Consider the following 27695-nt stretch of genomic DNA (forward strand, 5'->3'; position numbering starts at 1 on the left):
TTCACCAATGGTTAGGGCTACAGGTTTTTGGTCTGGATGATTGTGAACAGTTCATTGTCATTCAAGGCACTGGCCTTAATGGGTGATGTGAGAGCCTTGGCTTCCAACCCCAGTCTTTTGGCTAAACTCTAGTCCATTAATCTCTCGTCTGCGCCTGAGTCAATGAGTGTGCTCATGGTGATGGCTGTGGTGTGGTGTTTTACCTGGACCGGGTCAGAATGCGAGCAGTGGGGATTGATGCTGCGATTCGGTTACCGAACCCAGTAGATTTGGCGGAGCAGACAGAGACAAGATGACCTGATTCCCCACAGTAGAAGCACCGACCCTCCTTCATACGGCGCTGTCGCTCCTCCGGGGAGAGCCGAGCACGCCCCATTTGCATGGGTTCCTCTTCTTCACTAAGAGGGGCGGTTCGGCTCCGATTGGGCGATGACCATTCAGGAGGAGACCAGGAGGCGGCGGTGTGGTGCTGGAAGTAGCGTGGCTTCTGCGGGCGCCCTCCTTGGAGAGCCTTGAATTCTCCCAGGCGGTTACCCATTTGGATGGCCAGGGCGATGAGAGAGTCGAGATCTGAGTGGAGATCCAGGGGCAGAAGTCTTTCAAGAATAGGGTTAGACAAACCTTTCAGAAAAACTTTGTAGAGTGCTGTGGAGTTCCATCCGCTCCCTGCCGCCAGGGTCCGAAAGCATATGACGTAGTCGCACGCTGATTCCTTTCCCTGCCACAGCCCACATAGCTGTCTCGCCTTCTCCTGATCTGTGGACACTGGGTCGAAGGTCTTGCAAAGACCTTCCATGAACTCATGAAGGGTGCTGCATATCCTGGATCCTGGATGCCACTCTGCTGTAGCCTACGCCTTTGCTCTCCCTGCCAGGTGTGAGATGATGTCGAACAATGCACACCCAAAGAACAGGGTCCCCCTCAGGTATAAATGCTCTGGGTTCCTTTTGTTTGTATCTTTTCATACCATTGCCGCTGAATGGTGTGGACTGATCTTTTTCCTTGCAACGAAAAATAAAACTTAGCCGGTTGGCAGAAAAAGAAAAGTTCTCTATTTAATTTATCATCAGAGGTATAAGGAAGGAAGCGCGAAAAACTTCCATAACAATTTGGTGTTGTTGGCAGGACCCCGTAAGCAGCCGTTCAGGTCGAGGCACGGAAAGTGACAGGCCATCCTGGAGAAATAGATCATTTCCAGCCTCCAAAACTCAATTAATTCGTGAGACAAGAGGGCTAACCGGAAACACGTCCTGGATCGCTGCCACTGGGGTTCCAAGAACAGAGTTCAGCGAAACTCGTCTAGTGAGTATTTGAAATATTGACTTAATACATTTTCTTTCAAATTTGGGTTTTATTTTTTTAATTTACAATTTGTATTCATTGCAAGGTACAGTAAACATTGGAAGCATCTAATACACTTTAAAGAAAGTAACTGTTTGTCAAAAGAACAAAGTCTAATAGTGGAGTACTGAGTCACTTTCAAAAGTAGAGAATGATTTTACTGCTCCACATAAACCGCAGCTTTACTGAAAAGAGGAAACAACCGTGTACAACATATTACCATGATGAAACCACCTTTCTTGCACAGGTAAAAAAGTTTTTTTTTTCTTAGTTTGGAAGTCTATTAGTGTTCCTTTACTTCTAAGTGAATAGAATGTTGAGTTTCCTTTGCCTAACAAGGTTTTAAATCTGAGGTATAATTGGTTTGGTTTGAAATCAGGGTCATATGCAATCCATCTGATTAACCATAATTTATCCAGTAATTTGTAATCTGTTTTGATTGTGTTCCTGATTTTAAATTGGAACTTCAGCCATGGGTTTTTTCGTTTGCTTATTGTTTGTTTTATTTCCTCATTACCTATCACTGCTTGAATTGGGGAATCCTTAACTAAGGTTTTTTCTATATCCGTCCATCTTGCATTATATTCTTGATTACATAATTTAATAATGGCTTGATCTGAGTTGAGTAAAAGTAATTTATTACATGTGGGACTGCCGTTCCTCCTTCTTTTTTGGGAAGTTGCAACATTTTAAATCTTACCCTCGGTTTTTTCCCTTGCCAGATGAATCTTGAGAGAATTTTGTCCCACTCATTAAATTGTTGGGAATTAATTTTGATGGGGAGAGTCTGAAATAGAAACAAAATCCAAGGAAGGATGTTCATTTTAATTGATTTGTGATTGTGATTTGTGTTAAACTCATGAATGGGTTTGAGTTCCATCTTGCAATATCTGCTTTTAATTTGTCTATAAGGGGGTCATAGTTTATTTTTTTTAATTGTGGTTATATCCTTTGGTAATAATATTCCCAGGTATTTTATTGCTTCTTGGTCCCATTTCAAATGAAATCTCCTTTGGAGTTCTATTGGTGGGTTGTAATTAAAATTAATGGGTTTTAAAATCTGTGTCTTTTGGATATTTAGCTTGTATCCTGCATATTTACCATACTGTTCTAGTAATTTAAATAATTCGAGGAGAGATTTAGATGGTTCAGTTAGGTACACCAAGATGTCATCTGCGTATATCACCACCTTGTGTTCGTCATTATTTATGTTAATTCCTTTGATGTTGTCTATCTGCCGGATCCATTGGGCTAGCGACTCTATGAAGAGTGCAAAAAGAAGCGGTGACATCCCACAACCTTGTCTTGTACCACATTCTAATTTAATGATATTTGATAGATGCCCATTTATTTTAACTCTGGCAGTAGGGTCGTTATATAATGAATTAATTGCATTAACAAAATTCTTGTGAGAGACAAATTTCTCGAGGACCAGGTATAAGAACCCCCAGCTCACTGAGTCGAAAGCCTTCTCTGCATCCAAACTGACCAGTAGATCAGTCTGTAATCTTTGTTCCTTAATATAGCTTAATACATGTAGTGATCGTCTTATACTGTTGTGTGTTTGTCTCTGTGGAACAAATCCAGTCTGATCTGTATGGCTTAGCTGGGGGAGAACTTTTTCAACTCGTTTTGCGAGAATCGATGTGTATAGTTTGTAATCGATATTGAGACTTGAGATTGGTCTGAACGAGCCGCATTATAATTTATCTCATCCCTCTTTGGGTATGACTGTTATAGTGGCCTCCTTCCATGTTGGTGGGATTTTTCCTTCTTTTAAAGCTTTATTGAATATATGAAGGAGATGTGGTTTTAGTTTGGTCCTGAAGGCTTTGTACCATTCGGATGAGAATCCGACTGGTCCGGGTGACTTGTTGGTTTTTAGCCTTGATATGGCTTTGTCTAGCTCTTCTTCTGTTATTTCTGCCGTTAATTCATTATTTTGCTCCTTGTTTAAGATAGGTAGGTTAAGACAGTTCAAGAATGTTCTAATATTTTTGTGATTGGGAGTATAGTTCTTTATAATATTTTTGAAAGGCTGATTGTATTTCCTCTCTTTTATATACCAAGTCCTTCGTAATTGGATCCCTGATTTTGTGAATAGTGCTGTCTGCTTTCTGTTTTTGTAGTTTTCTTGCTAACAGCTTTGCGAACTTTGAGCCCGTCTCATAGAATTTTTTTTTTTTGTGAAGAACATCTTTTTTTGCGTTTCTTGGGTGTACCAGGCATTTATCGCCTTCCTGGTTTCTTTTAGTTGTAACATATTATTCCGATTTGGGTCCTTTTTGTGTTTTGCCTCAAGCTCCTCCAGTTCTCTATTTAATTTTGTTAAACTTTCTTGTCTTTCTTTCTTTTTTTTTGCACAATATGAGATTATTTTCCCCCTGAAGACAGCTTTAAGTGTATCCCATACTATTTCTGAAGTAACTTCGTTATTGTTGTTTTCTTGTAAAAACTGTTCTATTTCTCTTTTTATTTGTGTTTTGAATTGCTGATCATTAAGGATACTGGAGTTTAGTTTCCATAGTGTATTTCTTGAGCCGTTGTTGATTTGAATTGTTAATAGAATAGGGGTATGATCAGATAAGTCACACTGCTGTACTCTATCTGTCCCTCTTATAAATGAAAAAGTAATCAGTTCTCGAGTACACGTTGTGTGGGTTAGAATAATGAGTGTAGTCTCGCTCTGATGGGTGAACATCTCACCATAGGTCAATCAGCCCAAGTTCTGACATGAGAATCTTAATTTTTTTATGGGTTGAGATTTGTGTAAACATTTTAGAAGAGTCAAGCCTTGAGTTAATTCAAATGTTCCAATCCCCTCCACAAATAAGAATGCCAGATGCTTCTGACATTAAGTCAAATATTTTTCTATAGATTCTATGCTATATTACTGCCGGGGGGGGGTATAAACGTAATCAGTATTGCAACATCAGTGCCCTCTATTTTTCAGTGAGTATCTCCCTTCTTTATCTTTAATCTCTAGGGTCTTTTCAGGGTGGCTACACCTCTTCTATGACCAGATTTTTATGATGAGTAGAACACACACCAGCTTCCCCAATTTCTCATGTTCAGTTGAGTTCAGGTGCGTTTCCTGTAACAATGTAATGTGTGCTTTTTCTTTTTTTCAGTTTACTCAGAATCTTACTTCTTCTCACTGGATTCAGGATTCCATTTATATTATATGAAATAATCTTAATATTTTGGTTGTCTGTCATGTATTTTGCAGGTTATTTGTGTTGTCTTTCTCCCTGTGTTGTGCTGTGTTTTTTAAGATCTTAAACATCCCAAAAACATTTATGAACTTAATGAACAAAACTTTGTACAAATGTAGAAATAACTTACATCTAAATTAGTCTTCTTTATTTGCTTTAGTGTTTGTTGCCTCCATCGATGTGGCTCGATCGGATCAAGCCTTTCGGGTGCTTCTGGTGTTTAAGCACTCCTTGAGGGAAATTCCTCTCCTCGTAGAGAGAGGAGCCCTGGAAGATGGGCTCATGTCTTTGACATGCCCTTTGCGTTTCCGTGTCCCGACAGGGTTGTATAGATAGCTATAGGAGACTTTGATTGGTTACCATAAGTGTTTATGTTTTTTTGTTGTTTTTTTTGGTTTTGGTTTTGTTTTTTTCCTGATAAATCCCTTAATTCAAGACAGAGGCTACACTCGTGACCCCATTTCTCAGTTTATGTAGTATCTGAGTCTTACTTCAAGGATTGATCGTTCAGAGTTCAAAATCAAAATAGTTAACTAAACCTAGAAGAGACTGGTCCCATTTAGTCTCATGTTATGTGTTAGTCTTTTTTTCTTTTAAATGTCTCAGATCCAGGTTATGTCCTTTGGAGTTAAAAAAAAATGACTTAATTCCCAGTAAACTCTTTCTGAGACCAAAATAAAATAATCTGCTATAGGATATTAAATAAACATAAGCAACTTGTCTGGGATCATATGAGTACAGGTCACAATTATCCGTTATATTTACTTCAACTCGTTGTTCAGGGTATTTTCAAGTTTTTTAGGGCTGTTTTCTGTGTCGGTCGGGGAGCACTAAAACTCTGTGCAGTGTTGGGGAATTACTTCGGCCAGGGTGATTTAGTGGAGGCCATTCATCCTAATCTCCTACCACTGCGGTGCTTCTGGTCTTCCTATATGTTCCCTTATTAGCCCTATTATCCGTCATATTTACTTCAACTCGTTGTTCAGGGTATTTTCAACTTTTTTAGGGCTATTTTCTGTGTCGGTTGGGGTGCACTAAAACTCGGCTGCCATCTTGTAGCTCAGCATCATGGGAAGTCCTCTTGGCAACAATTTAATTTCTCATAGTCTTCACCGTTCTTCTTTTTCCTTCTTCTTCTTTGGTTTTTTAATGGCAGCTGGCATCCTTGGTATTGCATATGCTGCCATCTATTGGACTAGATTTCTTTTTCTAGTTCTTCTTTTCTATATTGTTTTAATTATTCCAGTATTTACCAGGAATCCTATAGTTATTCTCCTCCCTTCTTTAGTTTTAGCAGATTCTACTATATTTTTCAAATTACATTCTGTTATTCCTGCCCTATCAGCCCTATCTTCATTATTTCCCTCTCCCTTCCATATCTGGGACATGCTATCATCACATGTTCCACTGTCTCCCTCTCCCCACAGCTACACTACCCAGTTGGATGTTTCCCCATTATCTTAAGTGTATTGTTCAGTTTACAATGTCCTATTCTTATCCTGCTAATAATGACTTGTTCTCTTCTGTTCTGTCCCTAACAGCCTACTTCTCCTGCTACACTTTGTAATTTATATAAATGTCTTCCTTTTTCCTGATTCTTCCAATATTGATTCCACTGATTGTTTATTTATTTCCATACTCAACTTTTCCCTTCTGTTTTTGATCATTTTACTTTCATTTCCACTACCTCTTTCTTTACTCCTTAGCAGCTTTGTCTGCTTTTTCATTTCCTTTTATTCCTATATGCGCTGGTAACCACATGAACACTATTCCCCTCCCATGTTGTATTAACCTGGATGTTTTAAACTGTATTTCATATAAAATTTCCTGATGTGTTTTTGCGGTTCCGTTTTTAATACTTAAGAGTGATGAAAAGGAATCGCTACATATAACTATTCTCCTATCCCTCACCTCCTCCATCCATTCTATTGCTAGCAATATTGCACATAATTCCACTGCATATATACTTAAATGATCTGATGTTCTTCTTGAAATTGTTCCATCATAAATGGAAACCACCATTGCTGCTGCTGTTACTCCTGTTGCCTGTTCTTTGGACCCATCTGTATATATGTACATATATTCTCCATATTTTTCCTCCACATAGTTATACAATTCCTGTATTAGATCTGCTGTTTTATTTCTTTCCTTGATCTGTTCCACATTTTTAAGTCTACATTTTTTTTGTAACATCCATTTTGGTATTGTTGTCCAAAGAACTGTTGGACTGAATTCCACATATTGTATTTTTAGTTGTTCTGCTAAACCCTCACTGACCCACCCAAAACTCTTTTTTTCCTCTTTCCCCTTTTCCCTTTTCCCAGCACATCTCCAGAACTCTCTTTGCTGGATATTCATCTCTGTGTCCTTTTAAATTTACCCAGTAGTTGGCTATGAGCTGTTTTCTTTTGAGCCATAGTGGCATTTCTCCTGCTTCAACCTGTAGGGAACATATTGGTGCTGTTTTTATTGCTCCTAGACAATTTCTTAATGCTCTGGCTTGGATTATATCTCATTGCAAGAGTACTGATTTTGCTGCCGATCCATATCCCACACTGCCATAATCTATTCTAGACCTTATTAATGCTATGTATATATTTTAAAGATGTAAAATCAGCACCCCACTCTAATCCGGCCAAACACCTCATAATATTCAATACTCTCTTACTTCTCTCCACAATTCCCTTCACATGTTCTCTCCATGTTAATCTAGAGTCCATAATCATTCCTAAGAATCGAAAGCTGTTTACTCTCTTTAAGTTCTTTCTATACAAGTTTAACTTTTTATTTTCACTCATTTTCTTTTTTGAGAAGAACATTACTTTACTTTTCTCCACTGAAAATTTAAAACCCCACTCTTCTCCCCATTTCTCCACTTGATCTATCCCTTCCTGTTGTTTCTTAACTATGTGATCTATGTTGCCTCCCCTCTTCCATAATGCCCCATCATCTGCAAACAAAGATCTTCCCATTCCTGCTGGTATACTGTTGAATATATCATTTATCATTATTGTAAATAACGTTGGACTTATCACACTCTCTACCATATAGCTCTCTGACACCTCTGACCCTATTTTAACTTGTATAACTCTTTCCTTTAAAAAATCCATAGTCCAGTTAAACATGTTTCCCTCAGTTCCTATTCGATGCATTTTAATTAGCAAACCCTCTCTCCACAACATGTCATATGCCTTTTCCACATAAAAAAACACTGCTGCCACGTTTCTTTATATACTTGTGCTTTTCTTATATCATCTTCAATGCATACTACTGGATCCATAGTGCTCCGACCTCTTCTAAACCCACTCTGATATCTAGTCACCAATCCCCTTATTTCTATATAATACATCAGCCTTTCATTTACCATTCTTTCCATTATCTTATCTATATATGTGATGTTAGTGCAATAGGCCTGTAATTTATTGTTTTGCTATGATCGTTCCCCGGCTTCCTAATTGGTACTATTATTGCCTCCTTCCAACTTCGTGGTACTTTCCCCTCTTTCCAGACTTTATTGAATAATGATAATATCTTTGTTAATCCCCCCTCACTTAAATGTTTGATCATAGTGTAACATATCCCATCTTTACCTGGCGCACTCCTTCTTGTTTTCTCTATTGCTCGTTTCATTTCTCTAATTGTAAATGGTATATCTAACTCGTTTTCTCTACTTTCCTTTCTTTTTAACACCTCCCTGTTTTTGTCTCTAGTTTTCTTCCTGCCATTTCTTCCCTCCTCAGTTAAATTATTTGAACTGTGCACCGCAACAAAAGATTTAATCATTAATTCCGCCTTTTCGTTATTAGTTATAGCCACTTCATCTCCAGAACTCAGGACTGGATAAGTCCAATCCTTCCTATCCCCACCCATTTTCCTCAACATTCCCCATACTTCTCCTATCTTCGTTTTGCTCCCAATAGATCCACATAATTTCCTCCAATATGACCTCTTTGCTTGTCTTAGTGTTTTCCTTACCATTGCTTGCGCTTGCTTATACTGAATCAAATGTTGAAAGTTATGGTATCTTTTAACTAACTTAAACGCTAACCAGAACGCTAACTAACTCTTTATTGCTTGTTTACATTTTTCATCCCACCATGGTACTAACTTTTTTTTCTTTCTCCCTGAACTTTTAGGTATATATCTGTTTGCTGCTGATATGATCCCCTGCTTTATGTCCCTCTCCATCATTTCCACCTCCATGTTATCATTAACCTGATCCAGATTTTTACACTTTCCTTTGTAAACTCTATCCAATTAGCTTTTTCTAAGATCCATCTTCCCCCTACTCTCTCCGTGTCCTGTACTGTCGCTTTAGTTATTTTATTATATATAGGGTAGTGATCACTTCCTGTGGTCCCTTTTTGATACACATTCCATTCACACAGTGGTGCTAATACATTGGTCACTATTGTCAGGTCTATAGCCGACTCCTTCCCCGTATTTACATCTATCCTTGTCCCTCTTCCATCATTCACACAAACCAGATTCTGTCCATCTAACATTTCTTCTACTATTTCTCCATTACTGTCATTTTCTCACTGCCCCACAATGTATTATGAACATTAAAATCTCCACACCACACTGTATTTCCATTGCTCTTGCCCTCCATTTCTTCCAGTTTCTTCATATCTAACTTCCTGCATGGGTTATAAAAAATTATTTTTGCCCACTCTCTCTTGTCTATCCATATTTCTATTATAATAGTCTCCATCTCAACTCCAATATTGATAATCCTGTAAGGAATGCCCTCTTTAACAAACGTGACACACCCACCTCCTACCCCTTCTTCCCTGTCCCTTCAAATTGCTACGTATCCTGTGATAATAAAATCTAAATTAGGTTTTAACCATAATTCCTGTATGCACAATATTTCTGTTTTTTCCTGCTGACTATAGATGAATTGTTTAAATTTCTGACCATTAGCAATTAGACTTCTTGCATTCCATTGAAGGATTATCATTATTATAATATATAATAATATATATAATTCTCTAACACTGTATTTTACTAATCCAAAATATATTTCTTTTGGGATAGTTTTTGCGTCGAATTCTACAACCACTGTTTCTGATTCTTTTTCTCAGGTCCTCTTGTCATTCTTTTAACATCTTTAACTGTTGTATTTCTTATTCTTAGGTTTTCTATTACAACTTTCGTACTGATTCCAAGGTGAACCCCTGTTATCACGCCCTTACATCCAAAACTTCGCTGCTCTCCAACTCTCACTGTTTTTGTAACTTTTAGATTTCCTACACTCACCATTTTCCGAGCTTTTTCTACTTGTGTATCTGTGTTACACCCGATTAGCAAGTTTCCATCTCCTAACACTTTAGCGTATTTGACTTGTCCTACTTGTGTTCTGATTATTTTTGTAATTTTTAAGGGATCCATTTTTTTTAACTCCTCCTTCACCTTTAAATCTCACTACAACATTAAAGTTTCCCTTCTTCCTATTCCTCTCTTAATCTTCCTGTCCCTCACTCTCTGTGTCTTCTACACTATCTTTATCTTCTTTCTTTCTCTTTCTCCCACTTTCCCCTTTACCCCTTCCTCCTCTTCCTACTTGCTCCCACTCTCCACCCTCTTTATCAATCTCAAACTCCTCTTCACGCATCTATCCCCCTCCATCTATCCCCCTCCATTTTACACCCAGTTACAAAAAGTATCGCTCGGATATCGCTACCGGACCTGTACAGGCCGTCGGTCGATATCCACCACTCTACTTTTCGTAAGTTATCTACCTACCTTCCTTCTACACTCTGGTGATGATTATAAACACTCCTTGATTAAATTTTTAGTTCTCCACGCAAACAATTCTCGCGCCAAGACGACGATTCAAAACACAGGAAGTCGCTCTTTGTTCTGGCAGCGTAAACATACAGCTGCAAGTTAGAATCGAGCTATACGCTACAAACAGTATGCAAATTTTTATGTTCGATACGTTATGAGCAGCTACTCGAATGTAGTTCTCATGGTTTCTAGTCTTCACAGTTGGCCAGTATTTGCCATTTGTAGCTTATAGAAATGTCACTTTTTGCCATTTGTAGCTTATTGAAGTGGTTTAGTTTTTTGTCAATTGTTACTTAACAAAGTGTCTCCGTACATCCTCTTCCTTCAGAATGGGGAGTAGATTTTCCGTAGAAGCGAAATTATGAAAAAGAGATTTGGGGATAAAAACTTACAATATTTAAATGTATGGACAAATGGACTCAGATTCCCAATAGGGGGATCTCTTAGTTTAAAAAATATAGAAAAACTAGAAGAAAAACTGAAGAAAAAATAACAAGAAATCAGAAGAAAAAAATAAATTTCTGTTAAGAAATTAGAAATCATGGAAGGTCAAAAAGAATGTTTAGAGATGTGGAAAGCAAAAGCAGAGAGACGAAATAAGAAACTGATGCAAAAACAACTCATGCAGAAAAATTACAACTAATGAGAATCAACTTTCAACCACACAAAGGATACCAGACTTGTATGTTTCTTCTTTATATCCACAGTTGGCGGCTTTGAAGCTAGATCCAGACCTTGATGGTAACCCACCTCTTCATTCTTCAGTTCCACCACCATATGCCAGTGAAAGAAGTGGCGAAAACTCCATAATGCAACAACTACAAGCAGCTCATCCTGAAGTGTCTGTTCCACCACAAGACTCAACAAACAGTCCGTCTTCTCCAATTGCACATACACTACACCATCCCAATAAAGATACAACCTTCAACATGCCCATGGTTGAAGTATCTGACCACAATGTGCAACTTTAGTTTTTTGTCCCTGGACCTCTGAGGACATCACAGCAGCTGCTCAGCATTTACCCAACCCCACAACATCAGGTAAAATGTATGCTGAACAATTCCTCACATTCTGCCAAGAATTTAAACCCACCATGAATGAACTAAAGAGACAACTGATCACCAAGATGAAACCCACAGACTGGCAAAAGATAGCTGGAAAATTTCCATCAAATGCTGACATCCTCTGAAAACACATCACCTGAGAAGATGAGTCTAATGCCCAGTACAGAGATGCTGTCTGCCATCTCTGCAGTGCATTAACTCAAGCCTTCCCTGTAAAAGTTAACATGGAGAAAATCACCGCCTGTAAACAAAAGGATGGTGAAAACCCTGATGAATATCTCACCCGCCTGACAGAGGTATTCAACATCCACAGTGGCCTTCAACTACCTGATGAGTTAAGAAACACTCCAGATGTGTGGGAAATTCATCTCTGCAATTGATTTTTTAAGTGGATTAAAACCAAACATTGCCTCAGCTCTAAAAAAAAATCCTGCATTGGTTGGAATGATGCACGCCTGTCTGAGCTTTGCAGACATGCCATACATGCTCATGACCAAATGCTCTCAAATAAAAGGGAAAAAGAAGAGAAAACACAGAAAGAGATGCACATGGCAGCAATAACCATATATGACACAGTCCAAGATCATGAACAAAAACATGATGAAGATAAAGAAAGAGGACCTGGCCGCAACAAAAACAGCCAACGGTAAACTCCAAGAGATGTCTGTTGCCTCTGTGGGGGCCTCTCACACCAGCTCAATGTAACATGTACACCATGGACTATTCAGTCCCACACATCCCTCTCGCAAAACACACATCAGATAATTGGGAAGATTTGGGCCAATTCGTGGAGTCATGTAAGTGCACAGCCGATTGGCAAGAAACATCTGATCGATCTGTCATTTTTTCACCTACACTGCAGTGCTACTCAAAAAGGTTGACATTTGTTATGCACGCACAAAGAACAATCCAGCTGGTACCCAGAAGTACTTCCAAAACTTTTTCTTGCTTGTCCGAATATCAATCCACACATATCGCAGCCCTACAAGAAATTCCAAAGACACTGTGGGCTGTCGGTAAATATAATGTAGGCCTCATCAAAGATTGTGAACCTGTTATCATCACTCCAAAATCAGACTTTAGACCTTGCAAGGCTCAGTATCCACTTAAACAAGAAGCCATCAATGGCATAACACCAGTCTTTGAGTCTCTTAAGACAACAGGAATAATTGTTCCATGTAATGATTCGCCAGTACGCACACCTTTGTTTTCTGTCAAGAAGATCAGAGATAAAGACCAACCAACAGAATGGCGTTTTGTTCAGGATCTGCAAGCAGTTAATGCAGCAGTCCAACCCACTGCCCCACATGTTCCAAACCCTTACACTATTCTTGTCTCAGGTTCCAAACAATGTAAAATTATTTTCAGTGGTGGACCTTTCAAACGCCTTCTTCAGTGTTCCAATCCACCCAGACAGCCAATTCTGGTTTGCATTCAACTTCAATGGGCGAGGCTACACATTCACACGTCCATGCCAAGGATACTGCGAAAGTCCCATCATTTACAATGAGACTCTCAGACAAAGTCTGGAATCTCTTGTTCTCTCCCCAGGCACTTCATTTCTAACTATGCCATTCTTGAAGCTCTGCTCGCCTCCCTCATTCATGGCAAAGGCCTGCAAGCAAAACATGACATCAAATGGACTCCTGAAGCAGAACAATCTTTCACTGAACTAAAACTTGCCTTACAAAACACTCCAACTTTGGGCCTGCCTGACCCTACCAGACCTTTCACTCAAACGGTAGATGAAAAAGATGGATTTATGATTTCTGTTATGTTACAGGACCATGGAAATAAGCTGCGCTTATCTGATTTTTCTTAAAAACTGGACCCCGTGGCTGCAGGTCTCTCAAGATGTATCAGATCTGTGGCGGCAGCTGAAAAGGTGATTGATTGATTTGCCATATACTATTTGATCTGATTTGAGATTTTTGGTTGGCCTTTTGCCATTTTGTATTTCCATAGCTCCTTTAGTATAGTTAGAGCCTTTTAGGATCATCCCTCTTTTGAGGTGCTTTTTTGTTCCCTGGGATATCCCTGTTTTGGTTGAAGAATAAAAGTTTGTCAGCTGACACCTGTAGTCTGCGTCCGAGTTCTCTCCATGAGTTCCCTTCGTGACATCATATTTCTCCAGTTTTAGCTTCTCTTCATTGGTTCCCTGTTAAATTCAGAATAGAATTTAAGATTCTTCTCCTCACATATAAAGCTCTTAATGACCGAGTTCCATCATATCTTAAAGATCTCACTATTAGATCTTTTCAAATCAGACCACTTTGCTTCCAAACTGCAGGTTTACTTGTGGTTCACAGAGTTTCTAAAAGTAGAATGGGAGGCAGAGCCTTCAGTTATCAGGCCCCTCTCTTATGGAACAAGTTGCCAGTAAATGTCCAGGAAGCAGACACCATCTCTAACTTTAAGATTAAGCTTAAAACTTTCCTTTTTGATCAAAGTTGACAGTTAGAGTTGGCTCAGGTGATCCTGAAACATCCCATAATTAAGCTGCTATAGGCCTAGACAGTTGGGGGGGCCTCTTATGTCACACCTTTCTTCACTTTGCTCTCTTTTTTCCCTCGTTTAATTTCTCATATGACATGATGTACATTTGGCATTATTGTTGTCATTAACTTGTGTTTCTCTGCCTCAACAGGTATCTTTTGAATGGTGTTATGGTGTTTGTTATCCCCTCTTTTCTGTCTTCTCAAACTCCAGCTGGTCGAGGCGGATGGCCACCCTTCCTGAGTCTGGTTGTACCAGAGGTTTCATGCTGTTAAAAGGGAATCATTTCTCTCCAAAGTCACCTCATGCATGCTCAGAACGGTAGATTGGACTGAAGAGAGGTGTCGGTGTAATCTGTTGGCTTTCTTGGCTAGGAAATTGTTTTTGAATGCATCTGTATGTATGAATTGGACTAATTTTTGACCTGACTGGATTATGATAACAATAAATTGAACTCCAATTGGCTTGAATTGGACAGTGTTATTGAAGCGCCTTGAGATGACTTTTATTATAATTTGGCACTTTATAAATTAAACTGAATTGAATTGAATTGAATTCCGACTGCTGGGATAGGCTCCAGCCCACCCGCTACCCGATTAACAGATTGACGGTATAGAAGATGGATGGATGGATGGATGAATTGAATTCCTTTGTGCACACTCAGATGCACTGACAGTAGCCAAAGCCTTGGTTAAATAAATAATACCATTTGGCATCCCAGAAAGAATTTACACTGACAATGGAACATACTTCATAAACAGTTTTATCAGTCTGATGGCTAAGAACCTAAAAATAGAACTAAAAATCACTGTACATATTAACCACAATCAACAGGTAGAAAGATTCAATGAAACCATTAAATCCAAATTGAGAAAAGCAAGGAAAGGACAAAAAAATGGATCTATTGTCTACCACTAGTACAGCTAAATATGCACATAGTACCAACAAGCACAGGTCTTACGACATTTAAGATGATGTATGGAAGGGCTTATGTCATTCCACAACTGAGACCGCTCACCAGGAGTCATAAAGCAGCCGAAAGAAACTCTGGCTGACTACATTACAAAAATGTTAACTAACACAAGTGCTCAATCTGCTAAGTCAATTTCAACACAGGAACTCGAGCAGCCCACATCTACGGTGGATCCCGAAGACCGGATCTTCATCAAAGTCATCAAAAAGAAGACCTGGTCCAGCCCAAGGTAGGAAGATCCATTTCAAGTTCTTCTCACTGCCCCAACTACCATGAAAATTGCTGAGAGGACCTCCTGGATCCATCCATCCAAAAAGGAAACATCCACTAATTTCAGCAAAGCCTGAGTCAGGTGAGCTGTAAATACTCTGAGCCTGCCACCTCAGTGACGTAAGTCTGAATCCAGAGGAAGTGACATGAGTAGGAACATTTCCTGACACGGGGGCTCCATAAAGTTCTGGACAAGTGGAACAAACTAATCAAATAATTAAGGACACGTTATCAAAGATTCATCAATTGAAATAAAAAAAATTGGGTTGAGGCATTACCTTTTGCTCTGATGTCAATAAAAGCTATGCCTAATAAGACTACTGGTTTGTCACCACATGAGGTACTAATGGCACGTCTATAGCTGTGCTCTCTAAACCTGTTGTCGATTTGACACAGTTGCAGGAAAAATAACAGCAATATATTAAAATGTGTTTTCTTTTGTGGCTGAGTTCTCTCGACAGGTGAGAGATGCACTGCCGACCCCAAGTAATGAACCCAGTTCCAACTGGGTGACTGCATTCTAGTGAGGAGTCTGAAGCCAACCAAAGGCGATCCGAGATACGGGCTGCTGACCCAGGTGTTACTGGTGAGTAGAACTGCAGTTATGGTGTAAGACACGAGAGCTGCATTGAGAGCAGATGGAACAAGGAGAGATTTATTATTTTAGTGATGAGAGGACTTATGGCAGAGAGGTATGATTTGATCAGTGTTGTCTAGTTGTTACTAGCATTCTAACTTATCTGTCCATTCCAGTTTTTGATTATATCCTCTGGTCTTGTAGTTACCTTTTGTACACTTATCGTCCAATTAATTGGATAAGTATGTGTTCTCCTTATAGGATTCACAGGACAGGACAACTTATGCCACAGGATAATGGTTCTTCTGCATTAGAACATATAGTACCTAATTATTTGCCTGCACCCTTGATATACAAAGAGAATGACCAGGAGCATGTTTATACTGATTTAGGGGTATTTTTAGATGTTGATGAGTCTACACTAAGTAAGTAAATTTAATTTTGCTTCCTTGTCGCTGGTTGTCTGGCCGCACACTAGACCAGCTCCAGCTCCCTCTTTGCTGGACATCTGACCGCCAGTCAGACGGTATCCGGTTCCAGATTCCTTGCTGCCGGCGGTCTGGCCATTGAGCAAACGTTGAGTATTTGGCGTAAGAAATTACAGTGGCCTATAAGGTAGGCATGGACGTCGACACAACTGACACAACAGAGAAAGCAGAGAAAACAAATCTCTTATCTCCCTTCACTTAATTCTCATCACTTTGTAGTGGTTCATATAGCCTACTACGCTTCGATTGGCAAAATGTATGGGCTACTAGCTGCTGATAAATATGACGTGCGGGCCGCAGTATCGTGCATACCAACTCTGATTTTGCACGCTATGCGTCACACACGGTCCATTCACTGAACATGGACAGACGCACCCATTGCCTGTAAATACAACCTCTTCACTTCACTCTTTGGTAGACCTATGCAGCATTGGCTAAAGTAGATTACGTGGTTGAAATTGGGAAAATCGTGCCTATGTTATTCTTCCTTGGCACATCAGTCATAGTATAGTCTGAAGGATGTATATTGGAATTTTTACAGGGGCTCAAGGCATGTTTACACGGGCATGTGCCCTGTAAACATGTGTCTGGTGATGTGCCTGGCTCCAATGCCGGCTGCAGCTCTGCACACAGTTCCAGGAGGATTGCCCTCTAAACGGCTGATGAGCCAGTTGCCATCGTGCACCAGCAAATCCTCTCTGTCTCTGAACACACACTCTCTTTGAATTGCACCATTTGCAGTGTCTTCCAATACCACTAAAGCAGCCATTGTTTTTAATGGTATTGCACCACTTTGCTAATGCTTCTATATCCACTTCATGTAGTGAAGCGCTTTGAGTGGTCAGTTAGACTAGAAAAGCGCTATACAAGTACAAGTCCATTTACCATTTACTTGTGTAATTGCAGACACATGGGTGTGTTAATTGTTCATGTGTCTCAGATGTGATACGTGTGATGGAGCATTGACCTATATAAAAATCATTGTCTTTTTTAAATATGCAGTGTCTTCTAAAAACTGGTAATAGGTTTGGGAGTTGACCAAGCAGCTCATCTTTAATAATACCAGCCCATACCAATACCCCACCTCCATCTTGCTGGCATCTGACTCGAAGTGGAGCTCTGTGTCCGTTACTGATCCAGCCATAGGCCCATTTATCTGGTCCGTCAAGAGTCACATCATTTCATCAGTCCATAAAACCTTTGACAAATCTGTCTTCAGATATATCTTGGCACAATCTTGATGCTTCAGCTTATGTGTCTTGTTCAGTGGTGGTTGGGTTTCAGCCTTCCTTACCTTGGCCTTGTCTCTGAGCACTGAACATCTTGTACTTTTGGGTACTCCAGGTAGGTTGCACTTATGGAATATGACAACACTGGAAGAAATTGGATTCCTCGTAGCTTCACACTTGATTCTGCTCAAATCCTTAGCAGTTAATTTGCGTCTTTTTTCTCTCAATATGTTTCTTGTGACCCTGTTGACTGTTTGCACCAAAATGTTTGATGGTTCAGTGATCACACCCCAATATCTTAGCAGTTTAAATAATACTGCATACCTCTTAGAGACCTTTTGTAATTTTTTACTTTTTAGACTCAGTTAAATCTTTTTTTTTGGCCCATTTTGCCTGTGGAAATCAAGCTGCCTAATAATTATGGTGTTGACCTCCTTAGGCCACACCATCCCTGATTACACAGATACACATCATCTGCTATGGTTAAATCCATTAAGCATTCAAGTTTATACAGCTTGGAGTTTGAAAATATGCATGAAAATGATGATATGCTCAACATACTCACTTGCCTAATATTTGTGCCCACAGTATATTATGACTAATATGTAGTATTAAACGTTGCTCAAGAGCAAAGTGAGGAGACTTACCCAGCACTTATGTTATACTCGTCCTAACTTGCAAGACCAGCTTCGACATTATTTCCTTACATGGCCATGCCGTTAGAGGGTATGTCTGATCCTCCTTCATTATATTTAGTAATTTATCAGTTTGGCATTCAAATACATCCTGTATTTGGGGTGAAGACAATGCTTTGATGTTACCTATAGCCATCTATGTTAGTAGGACCAATCCGATTGGCTGTAAATTATATGAACACACATGTAACTATTGTTAATGTCCCACCTTTGACAGAATGTCCTTTTTTCTATGATAAACATATTGAGCAAAAAACAGTAGATTTATCCACTTTGCCCAGTAGCTGCTACAGTCAACTCTACTGCTGTTTTGTATTTATGTGTGCTGGATCAAAAACATAATATCACTGTGGACATGGAATTTCTACATCCTTCGGATTGCTGCAAGATTTTAGAACCACTGGGAGCCAACATGCGTATTGTGGAGCTGGGCTTCTCTGAGATACAGGATTTGTATTGGTATTGTGGTAATAAGGTGTGGACACAATTGTATTTTTGGTTCATTGGTCTTTGTGGGATCTGTGCCTTGAATTAATTTTTTTTAGTCTTTTGGAATATGTAGAACGTCTTCACGATCAGGCGGATACTGGATGGCACAGACGATTTCCGGATGAAGGTTGTACTACATACACCTGTAGAATAAAAATCATGGCACCTTAGTCAAGAAATATTGTGCTTTCGATGATGATGATAAGATTTTTTCACATTTTGATTTAGTCTACATATAATGTCTATTTTGGAATTCAGACCTCTAATATGTTTATCGTGGTCATTGCTTTGACTAGATATGATGTTGTTCAGGTAGCTAATGCTACAGCAAGGGGTTTTCAATCCTTATGTGATGAAGTAGCACTGATTTGTCAATTTGCCATTGAGAACCATATGGCTATTGATGTGACTACTGCTGCTCAAGGAGGCATTTGTATCATTTTAGGTGATGGTTGTTGTATTTATCTTCCATCAGAATCAGAGGGGAATTTTAATAGGGTCATTAGGAATCTGGAAACATTAAGAAGGGGATAGTTATGACTAACAATGCCACACGTGACTGTCTTGTCCAGGATTTTTTAGTCTTTGATGAATTTCTTGGGCAATAATCCTACTGTTGCTTGGCTTGTAGATATTTTAGGCCCTCCTACATGTATAGTTGTTTTGATTATAGTAGTGTTGGGTTGTTGTTTTCACTGATCAAGATGTTTTCTTCGCTCAGTTCATTCAGTAAGCTAACATGACTTTTGAGCAGAATCCTGTTAGGCAGACTTCTGTTTATTCTACAAGAGAGGAGGACTCTGTTTCCAATACTTCAACGACTTCTTCATCTACCTTGGTATCAGATGACTCTTCAGCTTCTTTTGACAATGTTGATCAAATGTTCTACTTCACACTTACACACGTTCACACCCACTTATACATGCACCATCACACTTATACTCACTCTTTTGTATTTGTATAACCATTTTGTATTTCCTTCTTTGCTTTCACTTTTTTACTTTGTTTACTTTATACAGTGATTATATTCACTGTATTGTACTTTACTAACCATAGGGAGTTTTTAACCTATTCCTGGGCGGCCCAAAATCCTCAGAAATTGATTTTTGGCTTTCTATGGGCCATGCCTTTCAGACAGATGTCTGTGCTGACCTATTTGTTAATGTCCTGTTAGATCTCAGTGCTGCATTTGATATGACCAATCACTGGATCACAAAGAAACAATGAATATGTTATTGGGATTAAAGGAAGTTCATTAGGCTGGTTTAAGTCGTATTTATCCAAAAAAAGGCCAGTTCCAATTCTCCTTGCTATGCTGATTATACTCAGCTATACATATCTATGAAACCAGATGAAACCAATCAGTAGGTGAAACTACCAGCATGTCTCAAAGACATAAAGAGCTGGATGACTCTTCTAAATTCTTAATTCTGAACCACTTCTAACTTCAGACGAAACTGAAGTTGTTGTCTTCAGCGCTTCAGGATTAAAACTGTCTAGCCATATAAGTTATCTATATGGCATTTATTTGGCTTCTAGTACAACAGTGAGGACCTTCGGAGTTTTTTTTTTTTTTTTTTAAACCAGAATCTGTCCTTTAACTCACATTTACAACAGGTTTGTAGGATTCCCTTCTTTAACCTGTGTAATATTACCAACATTAGGAACATCCTATCTCGGTATGATGCAGAACAACTAGTTACTTCAAGATTGGATTACAGCAATTCTTTATTACTCAGCTGTCCCAAAACGTTTCTGAAAAGCCTTCAGTTGATCCAAAATGCTGCAGTCAGAGATCTGATGAGAACTACTAGGAGGGACCTGGGACAGGCCCTGCTTTCACTTTCTGAGTCACAGAGTAGTATGCCAGAACCATTTTAGCCACTCTGTACCTGTCAGCTGCTTCAGATGACCCAGAGGACAATCAAGCAGAATAGCCTCCTTTTTGACCTTGACAGCTTCCCTCACCACTAGTGTCCACCAGCAGGACTTCCGGTTGCCATCACGAGAGGTACTGATCAAATACTTTTACATAATAAATCAAAAGCTTCAAATACAACATGTGATAGGTGGTCTGTATCAGTCAATCCTGCTTCCAGCAATTAGTTATGTCACCAGCCCCAAAAATCTAAATCGGAGCACTCTTAGATTAAATAATCTTAATTATTCACTGAACAGGGATATTTAGAATAGTTTGATATTTTAATGTTGTTACATTGTCAGTTATTTGTGTTTGATCAGTTCCTATTGCACAAACACAGCTCCATAAAAATATAATTACTGAATATTGTTGTGGAAGAACTTGACTGATATTCAGTTATATTAGTGCCGTTACATTGTCAGCAATTTCTGTCTGATCAGCACCCTTTAGCACAAACATGGCTCCAAAAACAAAATTACTTATTGATATTGTGGGATTACTTTAATTTATAGCTATAAACTCAACTCAGCCAAATTGCAACACTGAGTAATATTACTGGACAATGTCAAAGTGCACAATAAGAGGATAATATTATATAATTAACAATTGAACCTCTCATTTGTTAGAAATTATGTTTTCATAGATCCATACCACTGGTCATAGAGCTAAAATTTTGACTTACTGCTGAGATCTGGGTTTTCCAAATTCAGACGGTCCTTTTGGGCCTCCAGAATCACTTGGAGGGTCATTCCTCTCGCTTGAGACTGATGATTGAGAAATCGAGCTGGAATGTGCCCAAAGAGGTCTGGTTCATCACAGCCAAAGCCAAGATCCAGGAGGATCTCTTCAGGGTCATCATTCCACAGGTTGAGTCTATCCATCACACTACAGAAAGAAGAAGAGGCAAAAGAACACTGTGAGGAGCTTACTATAAGTTGAAACCATGTACTAAATGAATATCTCCATCTAAAATTAAGTGTGTGTGTTCTTATTTTAGTTACCTCACAAGACCTTTTTTGTATAATTATTGACTTTGCTGGGTCCAGTATACCTAATGGGGACGAAACCTTGTTCCGAGTAAGGCAAAAGGTAATTTCTGGATTTCTGGTTGTTGTTAGGGCCAGGGATGGAATTTATGTTAGAGTTAGGTTAAGGTTAGGCATTTCAGTTGTATTTAAACCTTAAGTTCAAGGTTTGTGTGTCTATGTGTGCGTGTACTTTTTTTCTATATTCATGAGGTCCAAAATGAACGCACTCACCAAACTTAAGATAGACCCCATGTTGTTTTGCTAGAACCAAATAGTGGGTTGCACATGTTTAAAGGGATTTTTAAGTCTGTAACGGTTATGGTAAGGGGTTAAGGAATATATTATGTCAATGGTGAATTCCGACAAAGATAGGGGAACTGATTTGTGTGTGTGTGTTTTTTTTCTTTTGGCAGTATCTAACCTGAGTGGTCTAGGGGGTTCTGAAGTTGCTGAATGGAAACTGTTCCATCCTCTGCGAGCTGAATCTGACCATCTTCACTTCAAGCTACAAGACACAGTATATGGTTCATAGCTTCTGTGTTTTATCAAGTTACAATGTTTACACTGCTGCCAATGTAAGTTATTTTTAAAGGAAAAGCATGTCATTTTTTTCTTAAAAACTAATATAATAAAGCTGAATTAAACTGAAGGGCCAGCAGCTGTCAAGATATGGAATTTCAAAAAGAAAACCAATTTAATTCTATGGGAAAATAGCCCTGGTTGTCACTTGATTCCTAGCAGCTGCTTTCACATATGGTGAACTATGCTCTGCACATAGTATAGGGGATGGGACATGCATACACCCCTTCCAAGTTTACTACCATTTGCTAGGCAACCGAAAAGTTATCCAGGAAGTAGCCATTCTGGGTGCGGGATATACGTCCCCAGTTTCAAAAGGTTTGGAACTTCGAATGCTCAATGATGGCGTCATATCCTACGTTGTTGACATGACACAGAAGCATAAACTAGGCTTTAGCAGAGTGAATGATACGCTGCAGTCTGGCTTTTTCCCTGGCCGTGGTAGCACGGTGATGAAGGAGGTGAGGATGGACTCGATGATGGCAGAGTAGAAGTGCACCATCATCACCTTTGGCAGGTTGAATTTCTTCAACTGCCTCAGGAAGTACATCCTCTGCTGGGCTTTTTTGATCATGGAGCTGATGTTCAGCTCCCACTTCAGGTCCTCAGTGATGATGGAGCCCAGGAAGCGGAAGGACTCCACAATGTTCACTGGGGATTCACACAGGGTGGGGTTGAGCTCTTCCTAAAATCCACAACCATCTCCACTGTCTTGACAATGTTGAGCAGTAGGTTGCTCTCCCTGCACCAGGTCTCCAGATGATCAGTCTCCCACCTGTAGGCAGACTCGCTCCCACCAGAGATGAGTCCGATGAGGGTTTTTTCAACCGTTAACTTCAGGAGCTTGACGAACAGGTGACAGGAGGTACAGCTGTTAGTGTACAGGGAGAAGAGCAGAGGAAAAAGAATCCAGTCTTGAGGGGAACCGGTGCTGATGGTCTTCATGCCAGAGACATATTTCCACAGTTTCACATGTTGCTTCCTGCCAGACAGGAAGTCTGTGATCCACTTGCGGGAGGAGTCAGGCACGGTCAGCTGGGAGAGCTTGTTCTGAATAAGAGTTGTTGAATGATGTTGTTGAAGGCAGAGCTGAAGTCCACAAACAGGATCTTGGCATAGGTTCCTGCGGAGTCAAGGATGGCAGAGTGGATCTGTGATGGATTTGAGGTGTGACAGGACAAGTTGTTCAAAGGACTTCATGACCACAGAGGTCAAGACGACAGGTCTGTAGTCGTTCAGTCCTGTGAGCCTTGTTTTTTTAGGGATGGGGATAATGGTGGAGGCCTTGAAGCAAGCTGGCACGTGGCAAGTCTCCAGTGAGCTGTTGAAAATGTCTGTGAACACTGGAGACCATGATCACCACAGTGCTTCAAGGTGGACGGGGAGACTGCCTTGTGGATTCTGCTTCCTAACCAACTTGTTAACATCCCTCTAACGATGGAGAGAGGTACCACTATGGAGGGGGGAGTGAGTGGAGGAGACCCTGAAGCTCCTGCTGAGGTGGGGTGGGTGAAGTTACTGGGCTGTGGCTGGTGAGAGGTGTCATGGTGTCAGGTATACTCCATTGTGACAGTAGAACTCATTCAGCTGGTTGGCCAGTCGCAGATCGTTTGTGGAGTGGGGGGCTGTAGGTCTATTGTTCATTATCTGTATGAGCCCGCTCCAGATAGAAGCAGAGTCGTTAGCTGAGAACTGGTTTTGTAGCTTCTCAGAGTACTGTTGTTTAGCATTTCTTATCGCTTTGCTAAACTTGTACTTGACTCTTTGAACTTGTCCCTGTCCCCACTCCTGAACGCTCTCTCCTTTTCCAACCGTAACTTTCTGAGTTTGGCTGTGAACCAGGGTTTGTCATTGTTGTAACTCACCCTGGTGTGTGATGGGATACAGCTGATCTCACAGAAGTGGATGTATGACGTCACAGCCTCTGTGTACTCATCCAGGCTGTTGATGGTGGACCTGAGCATTTCCCAGACAGTGCAGTCCAGACATGCCAGTAGGTCCTCTCCGGCCTCGCTGGTCCACTGCTTAGATCTCCACAGTACACGTTTACAGAGCTTTAGTTTCTGCCTGTATGAGGGCATCAGGTGGACCATGACATAGTGTCCCAGATCCCAATCGAGAAAAAGTGGTTTAAAGTATGCTTTTAAATATTTTTTTTGAATATTTGTTTATTTCAAGGATAGTCCCTTGAGATGCATCATCTAATTTTCGAAAGAGTCAAGGGTCTGAGCTGCTCTGATTGAAAAACAGCTAGATTAATATTTTTGTAACAGGTAACAGTTTGAATCTTTAACTTAAATTGAACAGTCAAAGTATACAAGTTTGTTCAAAACTGCAAAAACAAGTAGTAAAATATTGATTTAAATTATTATTGTGTTATTGAGAAATATACACCCACAGGTAGCTATAACATTTCAAGTATACATTTGATTTTAACCCAAGGATTGATGTACCATGGCAAATACTTAACCTTGCAGAGCTGGTTGATATCCATGAGGGTGCAAAACAAGCATTCTTATGAAGAGACAGTGAGCAAATTGTTGGTTTTCTCAACCTTGACTGGATGTTGGAATTGAATAACTGTTTTTTTAGCTGCAATCTGGAGAGTATTGTAAGCAGAACAAAAGCTTGAAAGGAAGAGCCCAACACAGTGAATTAGGCCACATATATTGCACAAAGAAAGAAGTGACAACAAGAGACTTCAGAGGGGTGACGTCGATATCACCCTTGTGGAGGCCTATGAGAGAGACATGCCAAGTATGCAAACATCCAGATAAGCAGTCTAATCCTCAGCATGATCAAAAGCCAGCCTCAGCAATGTGGAACAAGAGGTCAGTTGAATACTTGGGCAGTGATACTGAAATACCAATTTTGATCTAAAATTGGAACCATGATCATTTATTGGGGAGAGAGGTTTTTTTTCAAAGTAAAAATTAAAATCTTGTGTTCTCCTCAGGGGGTGTTTATTGATAGATAGATGACATGGATCTTTCAATGTTAATGTAACCAAAAACAACAAAAGCTTTCCAAATGAAAGACATAATGTAAGTGGGAACAGACTCTTTATCCATTATTTTTTTCAATTACAAGATGCAACAATGAACAAAATCCTGTGTCAATGGTAGCAAAACCACAGGTAAACCACAATAAAAGCAAAACAATCAGAGCAAACCATAAATCATATAAAATCATGTAGAAATGATGTGTTGTAGGAATGGCTAACACACGTTACAAATAATTCCTGGTCCAAAATAAAACTCTTCTCACTCAACCAATTCCAAACTTTCCACATAGACAGAACAAAGGAAGCTAAAGAGGAAGTGAGCAAAATTATGGAGAGATTAATACAAGCAGGCTTATTGCTGAAAAAAACATAGTGAATATGACACTCCAAGATTTACAGCTGTAAAAATAGAGAAATCTAAGTATAGGTTAGTGCTTGATTTGAGAAAAACAAATGTTGTAGCGCAGGACTAGTCTGCGGGGATACCAAACCCTCACACTCTTCTTAAAAAGGTGCCACTAGATGTATTTTTAAAGTAATCAATCTGGGGTTTTTTTTAACTATTTTTATTAAACATCTAATATGGAAAAACACATTCCTTGACAACATCACAGAATATGTATGACAGTGCGACAAAACACACAAACAAAAAAAACCAACAGCAACAAAACATTGGGGTCCAAAAACTGAATAATAATAATGAATGAAAAATGAATAAATACATAAGTAGACAAATGACCTATTACAGCACAATGTGGGTTCTCAGTTATAGAGGTATCTTGCTACAGGTAGCCACCTCCTCAAAAAGACATCAGACCTTAATTGTAATTGAGCAGTTAGGGCCTCCATTCCATACACCTCCCCCAGCTTCTGTTTCCACTGTGCCACTATAGTTGGCTGTGAATTAATCCATTTTATTGTCACCATTTTCCTAGCAGTCATCAAGAGTATATGTAACAGGTACTCTGGTGTACAAGTCTTCAGGAGTTAAATCGAAAAGAAACTGACTTGGGGTGAATGGTAAATCGATTCCAAGAACTTTATCTATCTCACTTTTTGCCCCCTTCCAAAAAGGAAGCATCATTGGGCAGTCCTAAAATATGTGTGAGTGGTCATCAACCATTCAACATTCTCTGCAGCAGTAAATTGCAGCTGGGTTATCTACAAATTTGGAAAACAACAGAGGTGTCTTAAAGAACCTAGTTTTTCATCTTCCAGTCACACTCCTTCCACATGTTACTATTAATACCCTTATGACATCCAATGCACATTGTTTCCCACTCTCCATCCTCAATTAAAATATTTAACTCCAGCTCCCAATTATTTTCTATATAAAAAGTATCGTCTGGTGTATCCAATAATAGATTTCTGTATATATGAGAAACATGTTTTTGTTGGGTAGCTGATGCTTCACTATATTAATAAAGTAAGTCTTTAATATATTAATAAGGGGGAAAAAAGGGAAAAAATTAAGTAAGTTTCTACATTTGTTGAAGGATTTTTCATCGTGTTCCAATCTTTATGGCTTGTGATGTAATGCCTAGTCTGAAAAAAACGGAACATATCACTAGAGAGAATTTGTCTTGGTGGTACGAGAATGGCTGCAAAACATTGTGACAAAAAAACTTGTCAATAACCCTTCATTTTTTGTCTGCCCATTTCATAAAAGTGATATCTGTTATTGATATCTGTTATCCCTTCCCTTTGTCTGCCAATTTGGAAGCTATGTTCTTAAAAAAAATCGGACAGTCTTCATTTGGTGCATACAAGTTCAAGAACGTAAATCTATTCTCCCCAATCGCACCTATCACCATGATATATCTGCCTTTCAATACTTTTTCACTGTTAAAAAAAACAGTCCTTCTGAATAAAATAGCAACCCCTCTTTTTGACATGGGTCTCCAATTGTCGGACACAAATGGCGACACGTATTTATTTATTTTTTTTAACATACCGCCATTCCGACAGTTCCTCTTAATAGCCTATTCTTTACCCAAAACATTTTGCACTAATGATATGCCGGCGCAAATACGCCCTAAAGTTTGGCGCACAAACTCTGCACATGCAGAGGCCACAGAGGCCTCGCAAACAAACTTTAATAATCTATTATCAAAATCCCCTGAATTTCAAATATAAAAATACAGATATTAATGTAACTCTGGCGAGACTGAAGCTGATTAAGCAGAAATACAGTGTCAGTGACCTGTCACAGCAGCCAGCTGGAGCGGAGCTCTCCACAGAGCCCATGCGTCTTTTGCACGCTCATCATATGTAAAAGTAATAATTGCAATTACAGATATCACGGCTACTGCACAGGACACAGTTGCGAGCACTCTGCCTTGCCTTGCCAATAGGAAAAGAGAGAAATGACAGCATAGAACGTATAAAACACAACAAAATGCAGTAAAAACGTTTATTCATGTTATTCACGTGATTTATGAATACTCGCTCCAATTTTCTAAACTCTTCTGTCTAAAAAGTAATGAAAATAAACCTTAATTCTTGCATAATATGCCCAGTTTCCTCCGTAAAC

General features: G+C 39.4%; 1 protein-coding gene across 1 annotated transcript in view; it reads right to left on the reverse strand.

Annotated features, from left to right (window-relative positions):
* itprid1 (ITPR interacting domain containing 1) overlaps positions 1-24251 on the reverse strand; it is a 69813-nt gene extending 45562 nt beyond the window's left edge. Inside the window, exons 1-5 of the mRNA XM_072378301.1 lie at positions 23915-24251; positions 23362-23501; positions 22956-23247; positions 22518-22809; positions 21234-21436 (exon numbers count right to left, since the gene is read on the reverse strand). Coding sequence (XP_072234402.1) covers positions 21234-21436; positions 22518-22809; positions 22956-23247; positions 23362-23501; positions 23915-24251 — 1264 coding nt within the window. The remainder of the gene's footprint in view (positions 1-21233; positions 21437-22517; positions 22810-22955; positions 23248-23361; positions 23502-23914) is intronic.
* Between the last annotated feature and the right edge of the window lie 3444 nt (positions 24252-27695).

This window comes from Leuresthes tenuis, unplaced genomic scaffold, assembly GCF_036924035.1.
Source record: "Leuresthes tenuis unplaced genomic scaffold, fLeuTen1.0.hap1 SCAF_24, whole genome shotgun sequence".
NCBI classification, from domain to species: Eukaryota; Metazoa; Chordata; class Actinopteri; order Atheriniformes; family Atherinopsidae; genus Leuresthes; species Leuresthes tenuis.